At 56.9% G+C, this 14,481-nt stretch overlaps 1 protein-coding gene and 1 pseudogene across 1 annotated transcript; both read left to right on the plus strand.

Annotated features, from left to right (window-relative positions):
• Positions 1–221: 221 nt before the first annotated feature.
• The window catches only part of LOC102379006, a 51,771-nt pseudogene continuing 37,511 nt past the window's right edge, over positions 222–14,481 (plus strand).
• LOC106723115 lies at positions 9,207–13,699 on the plus strand. Its single transcript, XM_014526804.2, has 4 exons — positions 9,207–9,533; positions 10,425–11,111; positions 11,643–12,906; positions 13,011–13,699. The coding sequence occupies exons 2-4, from the start codon at positions 10,527–10,529 to the stop codon at positions 13,586–13,588; spliced, it is 2,427 nt and encodes an 808-aa protein (XP_014382290.2). The 5' UTR covers positions 9,207–9,533; positions 10,425–10,526; the 3' UTR covers positions 13,589–13,699.

Genomic DNA, 14,481 nt, shown 5'->3' on the forward strand with positions numbered 1-14,481 from the left:
CGTCCTGCCCCGGGAGATGCAGAGCTGGGAGTGGGGGCGTGGCGTGGAGACCTGCGCTGAGGCTGTGGCCGTGGCCAAGGGGTTTCGGCTGGGGCTGGTGGAGGATGAAATCCTCCAGGTGCAGGCGTTTCACCCGAGTCATCGATGTTGCTTCTCCATGTCCGCGGAGGAGTAAGACTTCGGTTCGTGGAGGCTGAAGGAGGCTGGAACAGGAGATGCCGATGGTGCACAGCTTGTGATTGCAGGTCCCGGAGGCCTTCGAGGACGTGGCCGTGTACTTCACCCGGGAGGAGTGGGCACTGCTGGACGATGGAGACAAGGGGCTGTACCAGGACCAGATGCTGAGGACTTACCAAGCCCTCGTTTCCCTGGGTAAGGCTCTGGTTCTTGTCCGCCCCTCACCGCACTTCCAGAGCTGTGTGAGATCAACGTGTCCCATGCTTCTCCCTGCTCCTTTACAGTTGTATCCTCATGCATTTTGGCTGGTGGTTTAAATCCACTTTGGCTCCAATGCTCTATTGCCATTCAGACCTCTTGTCTATTTTGCGTTTTCCTGTTCTCGTCTGGTCGTTTCAGACACCTTCGCTGGGGTCTTCCCCTCCGTCTCACCCCTGTTCTTTCCACATCCAGCCATTTCCTTGCAAGGTGATCTCCCTTTGCCATCCCAGCATGTCTGTACCACCTGTCATTCATTCATTCATTCATTCATTCATTCATCAACATCCCTGGGAGAATTGGTGCATCTTCCTCCCTCTCTTTCCTATAGTATTTGGTCAAAATGCACAACAATCCCAGCATGCAGTGCACATTTCAGTGGTCTCTAAGGGTGGAAATAGATGTCACCTGTTCTCCCACTTTTGCCTCCGAAAAAATGTTTATGGAGGCACAAAGGCGAAGCAGAAAAGACCTCCATGCCCGTTGTTGCATGACGAATAAGTACAATTTCTGGCCGCAACATTGCTGATAATAGATTGCGCCGCTTGACTGCAGCGAGCATCTGTTTGATTGGCAGTGGGAGAGTTTCCTGCACTCTCCAGCTGCCGTGGCCAGCTGCTCTGAAGGTGCAGGGGCCAATCCTGAAAACCCCGGGAATTTCCAGGGAAGGATTTGGGCCCTTGGAGCCCCTGTCCAGCTTTCCCTTCCTAAAGAGGTGTGCCTTGGGGAAACTTGGGGTGCATCCCAGTAGAAAGCCAGATTTTGTGCACTTACGGAAACACACCCCTGGGGTATCTAGAAGTGCGGAAAGCTGGGGCTTCCCTGCTCGAGGGGACAGGCTGGGGAGATTTCAGGGACATGAGTCTTCAAGCAGGAAAGCCTGGAGCGCCCTGGTTATGGAGACATGTGCATTCCTTGGCTTTGGATTAGAGTCCCCGGCCCCTCCACCATGCTAGGTGGTTTGGCGACATCTGTTTCTACCCTCAGTCCCATTTCTCCCCCTTTGGATCCTTTCTCCAAGTCCCAGTTGGGTCCCGGATGGTGGAATAACCACCCTCTCTACACTCCCCAATCCAGGCTATCACGGTCCAACACCAGACTTAATCTGCCGCATCCAGCTCGCGGAGGTGGAGCTCTGGGTCGGTGACAACGAGGAATCGAAAGCAAGGTCGTTGTCCGAGGACTCGTCCCCAGGTGAGTCGGGAACATCCTTGCCCCGCCTCCCACCTCCAACTCAGCTCAGACGCTCTCAATACCCAGGGGCAGCTGGAAACCTGAACGCTTGTCTTCTGGCATCACACAGCGCAGCCATACCTACGTTTTCCAGGCAGGCGTGTGCACCCGCTCCTTGCATTTCAACGACGCAGGGACAGGCGACTGATCCCTTCTTCTTCCCCTAATTAGGGCTGTTGAGGTAGGAAACCTGCCTTCAGTCCTTCAGATCCTGCAGTCAGGAGGCATTTTGGCAAGGGTTTCTGGCATGGCAGGGAGGGGCTGGCCACATGGAAGGGATACGATTGCAGGAACAAAGCCTTGCCTGCTATCTCGATTTCAGGCACAAATCTGACATCCCTGGGGTACCATGAGATTAAATATCCATCTTCCTCCAGCAATGCAAGAGTTGATAGCCCTGCCCGAGGTGGCCCTACATCTCCTATGCCCTCTGGTAGGGCATCATCTTGTTTCAGTTGCCCCAAAGTTGCTACCAAAGTTGGCAGAAGCCCTGTGGGGGGGCTATTAAGGACCAGGCTAGAGAGGCTGGAGCTCTGCTGCCCGCTGCTACTAGTCCTTTTGCTTAGCTGGAATTAGGACTCTCTCTTCCCTTTTGGAAGAGCCTGGGGAATAAAGGCGATACCTCTGCCTATATGAAATACCTACTGGGTGCACTTGGGATTTATACGATTTCAAGCCTGGGGGGGAAGGGGTGCAAACCCCTCCTTGTTTCCACCAAAATTGCTTACCTTGTGCTGCGTAACTGGGGCACAAGTGATACAAACTGAGCCCCGAGACCCAGAGTCCATGTGGAATTAGACCCCTTGTTTTGACAGAGTAACTGAGGCCCTGAAATACTCTGGGGGACATCCTAGCATGGGGAATAGCAGATCTTTCTCTTTGTTAGCTGGACAGGGACTCATTTGGGGGTTCCCATTTCCACCCAGCAGATGCTGAGACACTGAGCAAAGCTGAGCAGCAGCCTCCTGAGGAAGGGCCTGCCAACCTCAAGCTTTTTCAGGCCAGAAACAGGCTCCCCGCTCAGCAGAGACGGAGAACAGTGAAGACCCAACGATGCAGGGAAGGATTTGAAGGGCAGAGAGACCTGGAGAGGCAGACGGGCATGGTTCTCGAGGAGGAAGGGCTGCACATATGTGGAAAGCCTGGCGAGAGCCTTGGGGACAAACGGGAACTTGGGGCTCGCAGGGGAACCCACTGGATGGAGCAGGCCCACGCCGATGCTGAGTGTGGGGACAGCTTCGACCATACCGACCCTCTCCCTGAGCACCGGGTAATGCATTCAGAGGAGCACCCTCATCTCTGCCCAGAGTGTGGGAAGTGCTTTGTCTCCCTGCACGACCTCCGAGTGCACCAAGGCATGCACGCGGGGGATCAGCTGTACGGCTGCACCGAGTGCAAGAAGAGCTTCACCAGGTGGGATCACCTCCATAGCCACATGTGTGTGCCGCCGGGGGAGAAGCCGTTCTCCTCCAGCCAGTGCGGGAAGAGCTTCACTGACAGCTCCATGCTCACCAGTCACCTCCGCGTGCACACAGGAGAGAAACCATTTTCTTGCACCCAGTGTGGGAAAAGCTTCACACAGAAATCCTATCTTGCCAATCACCTGCGCGTGCACAGGGGCAAGAAGCCATTCTGCTGCAGCCAGTGCGGGAAGAGCTTCACAAAGAGCTCCTATCTCATGTATCACCTGCGCGTGCACACGGGGGAGAAACCCTTCTCCTGCAGTGAGTGTGGGAAGAGCTTCAGGCAGAGCTCCCATCTCACCTGTCACCTGCGCGTGCACACAGGAGAGAAACCATTCTCTTGCACTCAGTGTGAGAAGAGCTTCAACAGCAGCTCGACACTTGCACAGCACCGGCGCAGGCACACGGGTGAGAAGCCCTTTTCCTGCACCCACTGCGGGAAGGGCTTCGTCGAGAGATCCAAACTCATCAGTCACCTGCGCGTGCACACGGGAGAGAAACCCTTCTGCAGGCAGTGTGGGAAAGTCTTCACCGAAAGGTCAACACTCACTTGTCACCTGCGCGTGCACACGGGGGAGAAACCCTTCTCCTGCAGCCAGTGCGGGAAGAGCTTCACCAGGAGGTCAGCACTCACCTATCACCTTCGCATGCACGCAGGGGAGAAACCTTTCTCCTGTAGCCAGTGTGGGAAGAGCTTCAGGCAGAGCTCCAAACTCACCAACCACCTGCGCGTGCACACGGAAAAGCCATTCTCTTGCACCCAGTGTGGGAAGAACTTCAATGACAGCTTGATGCTCACGTGTCACCTGCGTGTGCACACCGGAGAGAAACCCTTTCCTTGCTCCCAGTGTGGGAAGAGCTTCGCCAAGAGCTCGACGCTGACCCAGCACCAGCGCATGCACGTGGGAGAGAAGCCCTTCTCCTGCAGCCAGTGCAGGAAGAGCTTCACCAAGAGGTCAACGCTCACACACCACTTGCGCCTGCACACCGGCGAGAAGCCATTCTGCTGCAGCCAGTGCGGGAAGAGCTTCACGCAGAATTCAACACTCACCACGCACCTGCGCATGCACACTGGTGAGAAGCCCTTCTCCTGCAGCCAGTGTGGGAGGACCTTCACCAAGAGCTCCACGCTCATGCAGCACAGGCGCGTGCACACAGGGGAGAAGCCCTTCTCCTGCAGCCAGTGCGGGAAGAGCTTTGCCCACAGCTCCTATCTCACCTATCACCTGCGCGTGCACACCGGTGAGAAGCCATTCTCTTGCACCCAGTGTGAAAAGAACTTCACCAAGAGGTCGACGCTCACGCGTCACCTGCGCGTGCACATGGGTGAATAGCCAGTCTGCTGCCCACGGTGGTTGAAGACCTGCCCAAGAGGTCAAAGCACTGCAGGCAAGGGAAAAGCTGGGGTTTTTGCCCACAGTGTGGGAAGAGCTTCAGTGAGTGACACGTGCACGCTCACCAAGGACAAGCAAATACCCCTGGGGGAAAGGCAGTTCTGCTGTACCTAGTGTGGGAAGAGCTGCACGCCCCGCTCCGTTCTCATCAGTCCCCTGCACCTGCACACGGAGAAGCAATTCTCCTGAGCCCACTGTGGGAAGGGCTTTGTCGAGAGGTCAGTGCATGCATATGGAGAAGAAGCTGTTCTCCTGCATGCAGTGGGAGAATAGCGTCGCCCACAGTTCATCGCTCACCCGGCACTAGCACGTGCGCATGGGGGCAAAAGCCATTCTCCTGTACCCAGTGTGAGACGAGCTTCACCCAGAGATCCTCATTGTGGTGATAGCTCGGGCAGAGAGACAACGGGTAAGAGCTAAGTGATGGAGCTAGGTAGCAAAGAGGATAAAAGCCAGGGGAACACAACCAAAGTTGCCCTGAAAAAAGAGGTCCTTTCTTGAATCATCCAGTCCCAGCTGTGGTAGCAAGGTGATCCCTTCCTTTGCCTTCCTGGGGCGTTTGGGACGTCACCATTGTCATCTGTTTCTTATCTTTGATTCTCTTTAGCTCTTCGTCAACCAGGGAGCTCCCCCGCTCACACAAATGAACCAGTTTGGATGAGATGCTCAGTAGAGGGACTATCCATATATCGGTTTTCAACTGCTTGTCTTAGGGAACTCCGGAGCCTCCTGCCTGGTTCACTGTTTAGCTTGTTACACGCCAGGACAGGCCTGGCTATCAAGACAGGTATTTAGAGGGGAGGGGAGTGGAAGCAGGCCAGCCAGGTATTAACTGTTTCTCGCCATCCTAAGGCTGTCATGACGGGAACACCACCACGGTGACCCTGCCCTGTCATAGTCCTGCCCCAAACTGGATGTGACTGCAGCGGGGCTCGTGTTCCCCGCACCCAGGCTTCCCCCAGTCTCCTCCACATTGCTGCAAGCCAGCCCCTGCTGTAGGTGCTGCCCAGGAGGAGTCCCATGACTCCCGGGTCCATGCGACCATGCCCTGTGTCACAACGTCACCTGCTGTCTCTGTGGCCCCACCGGTGAGCTCCAACTGGATCTGTTCCCTCACAAGGCCAAGAGCGCTACCCAGGGAACTGGAGCAATACAGGCCACATGCCTACAAGAGCTGTCGTATGCTGGTCAGCTGGCATAGTGTAGACGCAGCCCTGGAGTCGGGGCAGGCAGGCTTTGCAGAGTTCAGGTCAATAGGGGACGCAGATTCAGAGGCCATGTCCCTTTGGGGTCCAGCCAGCCTCTGTCCTCTAGGTCCCACCTGTGTCTGTCCCTTTCCTAAGCCAGTTCCTGATCCCGGTTGCTCTGGATCCCCACCCTTGGTGCATCGGTTCATGCAGACACCCCCCGATCTCTGGGGCTCATGCTGTTTCTTCCAGAGGGGGACATCCCTAGCTGCGTTCCTGACACCCTTTTCTCTGCCCCATCCGCTAACGCACCTTCCAGCCTCCCTTTGCAGGGTAAGGAAGATAACCCATTCCTTTGCAGGGTAGACTAGCCAGCACGCACACACCGGGCCTCCCTGACCTTCGCTCCTGTGGCACAGGACAGGGGCTCAGGGCAGGTGCTGCTCTTACCCCAAGGCTGAACACGGTAGAGGGGAGGCAGCGTCTGTCACCTGGCTTGGGTCAAAGCGGAGCCCAGAGTCTGCCACCTGCTTTGGAGTTGATGCCTACATTTCTTAACCTTTCTTTGCTTTCTCCTGACCGCATCAAGTAGGTCCTGCTCGCTGGCCCGGCTCCAGGAAAGCTTTCGATCCAGGCCAGGGCATGGTCCTGTCTTCTCTCCCCTGGTACCTGCCCGCAGCCTCCTTTTGTCACGCAGGGATGCAGCAACGGCAGGACTTTGCTGACCTGGTCCCACCTGCCCCTCGTGTTAAAGAAGCTTGTGGGGAAGAAGGGACCTGAGACCGAGGGGTATCAGAAATGGCTAGCTCATCTGGGATTTTAAGGTGATGCTGATTCCTCCAGCGAGGCTTTGGGAAAGGGAGAGAACAAATCAGCAGCACCAGCTAGAAAGCCCGAAGCAGATTCTTGTTAGCGTGCGTCAGAAGTAACTAAAGCTGACTTACAACTCTAAAATCTTATAATTTTGCACCGAACTAATTTCTTGACGGCTTTTTAACAAACCTTGTGTCATAAGGACACGGACTAGCATTGTCCCCCTGGTTTGCCCGTGGTAGGTTAGCGTGTTTTTGGTGTCTTCGTACCAGGTCTTTGCAGTTGTATGACAGGATTGATTGTGTAGCTTTAGGGTGAGGTTAGGCAGGGACTTGTCTGGGGGGGTGTAGAAAGGACTAACTATGTCTCAAGCAGGCAGTAGGACTTGATGGTGTAGATAGGAATAACTATGTCTCAAGCAGGCAGTAGGACTTGATGAGCTGTGGAGGTCCCTTCCAGCCCTACTTCCCTCTTCCATTGCCATGATCTGTTAACGTGTATGGTGCAGCTTCATGGGTAGGTTGTAGCCATGTTGGTCTAAGGACGTAGGCAGACAAGGTTCTTTGGGTAAATCCGATATCTTTTATTAGACCGACTCAACTAGTTGGAAAAGTTCTTTTTTCCAAGAAGATTTGTTCCAACTATTTAAGTTGGTCTAATAAAAAATAAAAGCGATCAGATTTACTCAAAGGACCTTGTCTGCCTATGGTGGGGTTGTACTTTTATCTATATAGCAAAGGCTCTGTGTGTCCTGGGGTGTCTTCCCACTACACCTGTGGTTGGGGACAGTGCAGGGGAACTTTTCCTCTCAATTAACCTGACTGTTGTTTGGAGAAAATGTTGGGAAAAGGATGAGAAAAGCCGTGCTGCGGTTGGGGTCACTAGGGCGCACCCTGGCTAATGTAGCTCACTGTGACTCTTGCACCAGCGCCTCCATTGTCCTCTGCCCCCCACAACCATCAGACCATTGCAGCCATCATCATCATTGCCTAAACACCCCAAAGTAGGTTGCGGGGGGCATTGGTAAGGGTCTGAGACGGGGGGCAAGGAGCTTATGGAGGCCTTGCAGGGGCTAAGCCTTCCCTCTGACAGCATCTGCAGCATGTGCCTCTTTGAGACCTTCCAGGCTGCTTATGTTTGGGGCCCTCTCGACTTTTGCTGCCCTCTTCAATCCCTGGGGAAAGTGTCCTGTGTGTTTTTAGGCTCTTCCCCTGGGTCGATTCAGACGTGTCTTGTGGAAAACATGATCTCAGTCTCATTTGCACACTCCAACGTGTGTGCATCAGGAGGGGAATCCCGGAGGGCTTCGGTCCTAAAGTCCAGGAGCCGGGATGCCGTAGGACGGGGGACGGCCAAGGGCACGTTATCGATATACTGCTTGCTCTGCCCGAGACCACACGTGTGCAATCATGCCTAACCTTCCTTCTATCAATTGGGGGTTTTTTATTTGCTTCACTGCTTATCATTTTGAAATTGGATTTCCTGAGTTTCCCCAAAAAACCTTTTCTGTTTTAAAGCCTGAATCGGACAACTTACGTATAGATATTTATTGTTTCTTTGTTTGTTAAAAACCCCCACCTCTCTAGTGAATAAAAACATCGCTGTTTCCAGCAAAAAAGCAACCCCACAAAATATTTAGTTGAAAACTAAATTGAATAAAAATGTTCGTGAAAACGAGTAACCTGGTTTTGGGGGGTTTTTTGCGGCTAAAAAAATAACCTGCGTGTGACTGGAAGGGATACGTCGCGTGAAACGGTTTCTTTTGCTTTGAACCGAAACGTTCAGAGGAAGAAAAACGTGAGCGTCTTGGTTCGTGGCAAACCCCAATCGGCCACACGCACAGCACACACGTGTGCGGGACCTAATCACACGCACCAAGCACATGCGGCCTGGGTAACCCATGGTGCACGCGCACGCTCCAAACACACCCGCGCGTGTGCGCACACGTGCATTGGGGGAGATTTCGCGCGCGCGTGCGCACACGCTCCAAAAACGCGCGTGGGCACACACGCTACAACTGGTGTGCACAGGCACATGCAACGGGGAAACTGCACATGCGTGTGCGCGCGTGCACACATTCGCAACGCCTCTCTCTGGTGCACACATGATCTAAGGGTACAAAACACACACACATCAGATAAACGTCACGTGCAAACACACTCAAAGCAGCAGTGCACACGGCGCGGCGCGGCGCGGCACGGGTTAACCGAGACAAAGGCGGCCGGCCGCGTTTGCAGCGCTGCGGGGCAGAAGCCGCGGTGCATTGTGGGCCGGGGGCGGGGGCGGGGGGGCGCTCCTTCGTGTGCGCCGGTGTGAGCCTGCGTGTGCCGGCCCGGGCCGGGTGTGCCCCCACGTGTGTGCGTGCGCACCCGGCTTCCCGTGTGCATGCGTGTGCGCGTGTGGTTGCATGTGTGCCTGCATGCATGTGCATTCGTGTCTGTGTGCCGGCTTGTGTGTGTGTGCGCGCGTATACATATAGATGTTTGTGTGTGTGTGTGTGTGTGTGCACGCATTTGTACCTGTGTGCCTGCTTCGGTGTGTGTGTGTGCAGCCAGCTGTCTGTGTGTGCGTGTGCATGTGCATGTGTGTGCCCATGTGCCTGCACGCGTGTGCCCGCGTGGTTGCATGTGTGTATACATACAGGTGTATGCATGTGTGCGCATTTGTGCGTGTGTGTGTGTGTGTGTGTGGGGCCATCCCTGGGGGGCAGGGGAGTGAGCAGCATGTAATTATAAATATACATTGATTTATAGATTATATACATCACTATACAAATATAATTACACGCACGTGTGTGTGCATATAAAATTATATATATATACATGTATGTATATTTTACACGCACACAAACACACACGCATAACTATGCATACTGACATAGATATCATCTGTAAATGAATAGGTAGGTATCACGAATGCCCCTGCTGAGAGCCCCGGGCTGGGGGCCTTGTCCCCGCTCAGGCCAGACTGCTGGCGTTTTTGGGGTCGGGGGGATCCCGGCGAGACGGGTACGTCCTGGGCGGGGGCGCAGCTTCTCCCTGCAGTCTGTGGAGCGCACGTGACCCGCGCGTGCTACCCACCTTGCACAGCGCCAGGGTGCTCGATGCCACGGCCGTGGCCCCTGCTTCGCCGGGGGCGGGGGCGATGCCCGCCCTGCGTCAGGGCTGACGGCATGTTCTGCAGAGTGGAGACGATGGGTTTGCCGGGGACGGGCTGGGCAGGGCAGGGCTGGTGCTGCCCCAGGCAGGGGCTGGACCAGACAGGATGTCTGCAGCCCCGCTGCTCTGCGTCTAGGCTGGGACCCATGCAGGGTGTGGGAATGCCCCGCGCGCGCTCCCAGAGAAAGCTGGGGAGGGGGCTTTGTGCTGGGTCCCGTGGGAGGCAGGCTGCTCTGGGTTGTGGGACATGGGGGCCGTGTCCAGGGGGATCCATGTGCCCTGGATGGGGAGGGGAACAGGAGGTGCGCCCACGTCGCGGTGGGGCCGTGGGTAGGGGTGGTGGAGGAGCTCTGGTGCCACGTGCAGGACAGTGGCAGGAGGGGCTGCAGGGGATGCTGGAGGGTGGAGCAGTGTCCCCAAAGGATGCTCTGGGAGGGGAGCAAGGGACTGTGGGGACACTTGAAAGAACGTGGAGGGGGACCTGGGCCACGTGGGGATGCTGGAGGGCTGGGAAGAGCCTCCCAGGCAGAGCACCGTGGGGTGCCTGCAGGACCGGGTGAGGCTGGGAGGGGTAATTTTGGAGACAGCCCAGTCCCCGCAGCCTGTATCGGGGCAAGAGGGGGAACGGGGACCACGACACGACAGCGCTGCTCAGTGGGTGCAAGCTGGCACGTGTCAGAGGCAGGCAGACCGTGGGTTGTGGTCCCGGGACGTGGTGACGTCCGTGTTCCTTTCCCGCAGACGGCCCCAGAGACCTGATGCTGTCACGAGGCACCGTGCACGGGGTCGAGGGAGAGCAAAACCCCGCGTCCCGGCCAGGGGTGAGGACTCCTGGCGGAGGAAATGGCTGCTGAGCTGGAGGCCGTGGCAGCTGTGGACCTTCCCTTGGCAGCCCTGGTGCAGCCCGAGGTAAAGATGGAGGAGCAGGACCCAGGAGAACTCAAAGCTGGAGCTGAGGGGGCAGAAACTGGTGGGGCAGCCCTGAGATGGTCGGCACTAGAGAAAATAAAACAGTACCTGCAGGAGGAGCCAGCCCAGTGCCAGGAGATTAAGGGCCAGGAGGTGAAGCAGGCCATGCAGCCCCCTTCTGAAGTCAAGCTGCCCTTGGCAACCCCACGGCTGGCCCCAAAGCATGACCTCCCCACCCCAGAGACTTGGCGCCGGCGCTTCCGAGGCCTCCGCTACCAGGAGGCCAAGGCACCGCGGGACGTTTGCAGCCACCTATGGGATCTCTGCCAGCGCTGGCTGGAGCCCCAGCGCCGCAGCAAGGAGCAGATCCTGGAGCTGGTGGTGCTGGAGCAGTTCCTGGCCATCCTGCCCCAGGAGATGCAGAGCTGGGAGTGGGGGTGCGGTGTGGAGACCTGTGCCGAGGCCGTGACTCTGGCCGAGGGGTTTCAGCTTGGGCAGGCGGATGATAAGAAATTTCAGGTGAGAGCATTTCACCCGGATCGTCAGGGATCCTGGTTTTCCCAGATAAAAAAAAAAATCGCAAATTCTCTGCTAAAAAAATCCCCAATTCTCTAATACCCGCCCCTCCCAAAGCCCCCTGGCCCTGCTTGTGCATCACCTCCCCACCCCTCCACAGCCTTGCTGGTGCCCCTCACCCCCCATTCAAAGCCCCTGTCCCCCCAGCCCTGCCGGAGGGGGCCCCCAGTGTTCAGGGATACAGACCCAGGTCCGCAGCCCCCTGCCCCCACTCCTCCCTGCTGCCTACTGCGGACACGGGCGGGTTGGCTCGTTGCAAAATCCGCAGGTTTTCTGGTAAAATGAGAACTCCGCGTTTGCCGCTGATAAAAGGTAAAACCCGTGGTTTGCTCCATTTTCCCGTGGGAAACGGAAAACCCGGATCCCTGCTGATCAATGCTGCCATCCCCATCTCCACGTGTTCTGGGGATGTTCCCTCCTTCCCCCGTCTCTCCAGTTTCCAGTTCCACAATGACACATTTACCTTGTCCCCAGGTCACGGTGAATGTGAAGATCGAGGAAGGGTCCTCGGAGACGATGCAGCCCACTGGGGTATTGCAGGAACCTGTTGACTCTTGGCTGGAGCAGCCCAAGGCCCATCCGGTGGAGCAGCCCCCGGGGGTATTGCAGGAACCTGTCGATTCCTGGCTGGAGCAGCCCAAGGCCCATCCTGTGGAGCAGCCCCCGGGGGCATTGCAAGAGCCTGTTGATTCCTGGCTGGAGCAGCCAAAGGCCCATCCTGTGGACATGTCTCTGGAAGAGGCAGGGCAGAGGGAAGTCCCCGGGCCTCCGGACAAGCCTTGTGTCCCCAGAGAAGAGCCCCCGCCTCACCAGGAGTCAGGTAAGTTACCGGATGCCATTGTCAGACTCGGGTCCTGCAGTCTCTTACTGCTTTGTGAGAAGCGAACATTACCCTTTGAGCCTGACCAGAGCCAGACGTCCCTTGAATCGGCCATGGAAACTGAGACCAGCCAGGCATCCGTGCCACTTGCAGACAGCGCAGACTCGTCTCTCTCGGCCAACACCCGGGGACCCAACTGGGACAGAGATGAGCTGAAAGACCTCTTGGACATATGGGGACAAGAAAGAATCCAGCGCCTGCTGGAGAAGGGCCACCGCAACAAAAACACCTTCCTGTACATCGCTGAGCAGATGCGGCGGCGTGGCCACAGCAGGGACTTTAAGCAATGCCGCTGCAAGCTCAAGTCACTGAAGTATGAGTTTTTCCGGGCCAGAGATGCCAACAACAGGGCCGGAGCAAAAAAACGAACGTGTATATTTTATGACGAGCTGTCACGAATCCTGTCGAAGGAGAAGGTGTACCAGGCAACCAAACCGTTTGGCTCTATGGGGGAGCAGGAGGTACTGGAGGTACTGGACCACCGCGAGGATGAGAACAGCATGGGGAGCGGGACCCCGGAAGAATCGCTCGATGACAGCTTCATGCCCGGGGACCACGGACAAGGAGCCCACAACGTGGAGATGGTGACGATTGAGAGCACGCCCTCCCCGCCGGCCCCAGCAGACACTTTGCAAGCTGTCCAGGCTGAACCGGGGGTCCGCGCAGAGGACACGCTGCACGTGCCGACCCCCGTTCCGCGGCAGCACGCCCCTCTGCATGCGGATGAGGGCGAGGGCTCGGAGGACACGGAAGACAGTAGTGACATGGAGGAATACAGCCACGTGACCACCGTGTCACGGGCGCCCACCACCACGCAGACCCCGAGCCGTGCCCCTGACAACCCAGGCCCTGGGAGTGGTAGGTGTCCCCAAATCTCCATGGGGCCATGGCTGTGGGATGGGGAGGGGGGGCTGGAGCAGGAGTCGTCTTAACACAACCACTTTTTTCTCCCTCATCTGCAGCTGCTGTGTGCGACACTTCCCTGTCAGCGGGCCCCGCATCTGCGCACGGGAGGGCACCTGAGCGTGGGTCTCACGCAGAACCACGGCCGCCCGCCCGATCAGGGGCCGAGCGGATGCGAGATCACCGTAAAAGGCTGCGGCAGTCTAAAGAAGAGATGCTGCAGTCTCTCGTGGCCACCGCGAAATCCAGGGCCCGGGCAGAGGATGCCTGGCGCGAGGAAGTCAGGGAGCAGCACAAACGAGGTCTAGAAATGTGGCAAAGGCAGGAGGCTACCGTGGAGACGCTGGTGGCCGCCTTTGGCAGGACAACGGACATGGCCAGCCAGTGCTTGGACCTGGTCGCCAAGTCCGCTGCGGCTCTGGAAGCAGTCGAGGAAAGCTTGGGCCTCGGTTCCCTCGCTCCCGACCCTCAACCGGCCGCGTGCGGCAGCCGGCAGCCGGCGCTCCGCGCTCGCAGGCCCTTCCTGCGGCTCCGGAGCAGGCCTGAGCGCGGGAAAGGGGGGCAGGGGCAGGACGGCGGCCTGCGCTGCAAGCAGCAGGGTGCTGAGGAGGGGGCCTCTAGCTCCGCACCTGCCTAGCAGTTTTGGTTTTTCATGCTTCGGGACGTGGGGACGTGAAGTGTAGCAGCCGCCGCGGGCGCCTTTGCCCTCCGTGCGCAAAAAACACTAATAAAGTTAGAAGAAATTGCAGTTGACAAAGTATCTGCGCCATGTGTGTGGGGGGCGGGGGGAGCTAAGAGGGCCAGTGCCTGAGCCCCCTGTATGGCACCATGCCCTCCCGCCAAAAGCCCTGGCACGACTTCTTGCAGCCCCCCCCCATTGCACCATGGCCACCGTTGCACATGTATGTGGGGGTGTTTAAACATGTATGGGGTGTCTGTGTTTGCACGTGTATGTGAGGGGTGTTTGCACATGTATGGGGTGTTTGCATATGTATGTGGCAGGTGCGTGTGTGTGTTTGCACATGTGCGTGGGAGGCTGTGTGTTTGCACATGTGCGTGGGAGGTTGTGTGTTTGCACATGTATGGGGTGTTTGCACATGTATGTGGCAGGTGTGTGTTTGCACATGTATGGGGTGTTTGCACATGTATGTGGCAGGTGTGTGTTTGCACATGTATGGGGTGTTTGCACATGTATGTGGCAGGTGTGTGTTTGCACATGTATGGGGTGTTTGCACATGTATGTGGCAGGTGTGTGTTTGCACATGTATGGGGTGTTTGCACATGTATGTGGGAGGGGTGTATGTGTTTGCACATGTATGTGGGGGTGTTTAAACATGTATGGGGTGTCTGTGTTTGCACGTGTATGTGAGGGGTGTTTGCACATGTATGGGGTGTTTGCATATGTATGTGGCAGGTGCGTGTGTGTGTTTGCACATGTGCGTGGGAGGCTGTGTGTTTGCACATGTGCGTGGGAGGTTGTGTGTTTGCACATGTATGGGGTGTTTGCACATGTACGTGGGAGGGGTGTGT

The sequence above is a fragment of the Alligator sinensis genome, unplaced genomic scaffold (assembly GCF_000455745.1).
Source record: "Alligator sinensis unplaced genomic scaffold, ASM45574v1 scaffold1531_1, whole genome shotgun sequence".
NCBI classification, from domain to species: domain Eukaryota; kingdom Metazoa; phylum Chordata; order Crocodylia; family Alligatoridae; genus Alligator; species Alligator sinensis.

Bases quoted from the DNA above. Each gene is read 5' to 3' on its own strand.
- LOC106723115 (XM_014526804.2), top strand. From the start codon at position 10,527: ATGGCTGCTGAGCTGGAGGCCGTGGCAGCTGTGGACCTTCCCTTGGCA. The intron at 11,112-11,642 runs GTGAGAGCATTT...CCTTGTCCCCAG, and splicing joins CGGATGATAAGAAATTTCAG to GTCACGGTGAATGTGAAGAT. The intron at 12,907-13,010 runs GTAGGTGTCCCC...CCTCATCTGCAG, and splicing joins CAACCCAGGCCCTGGGAGTG to CTGCTGTGTGCGACACTTCC.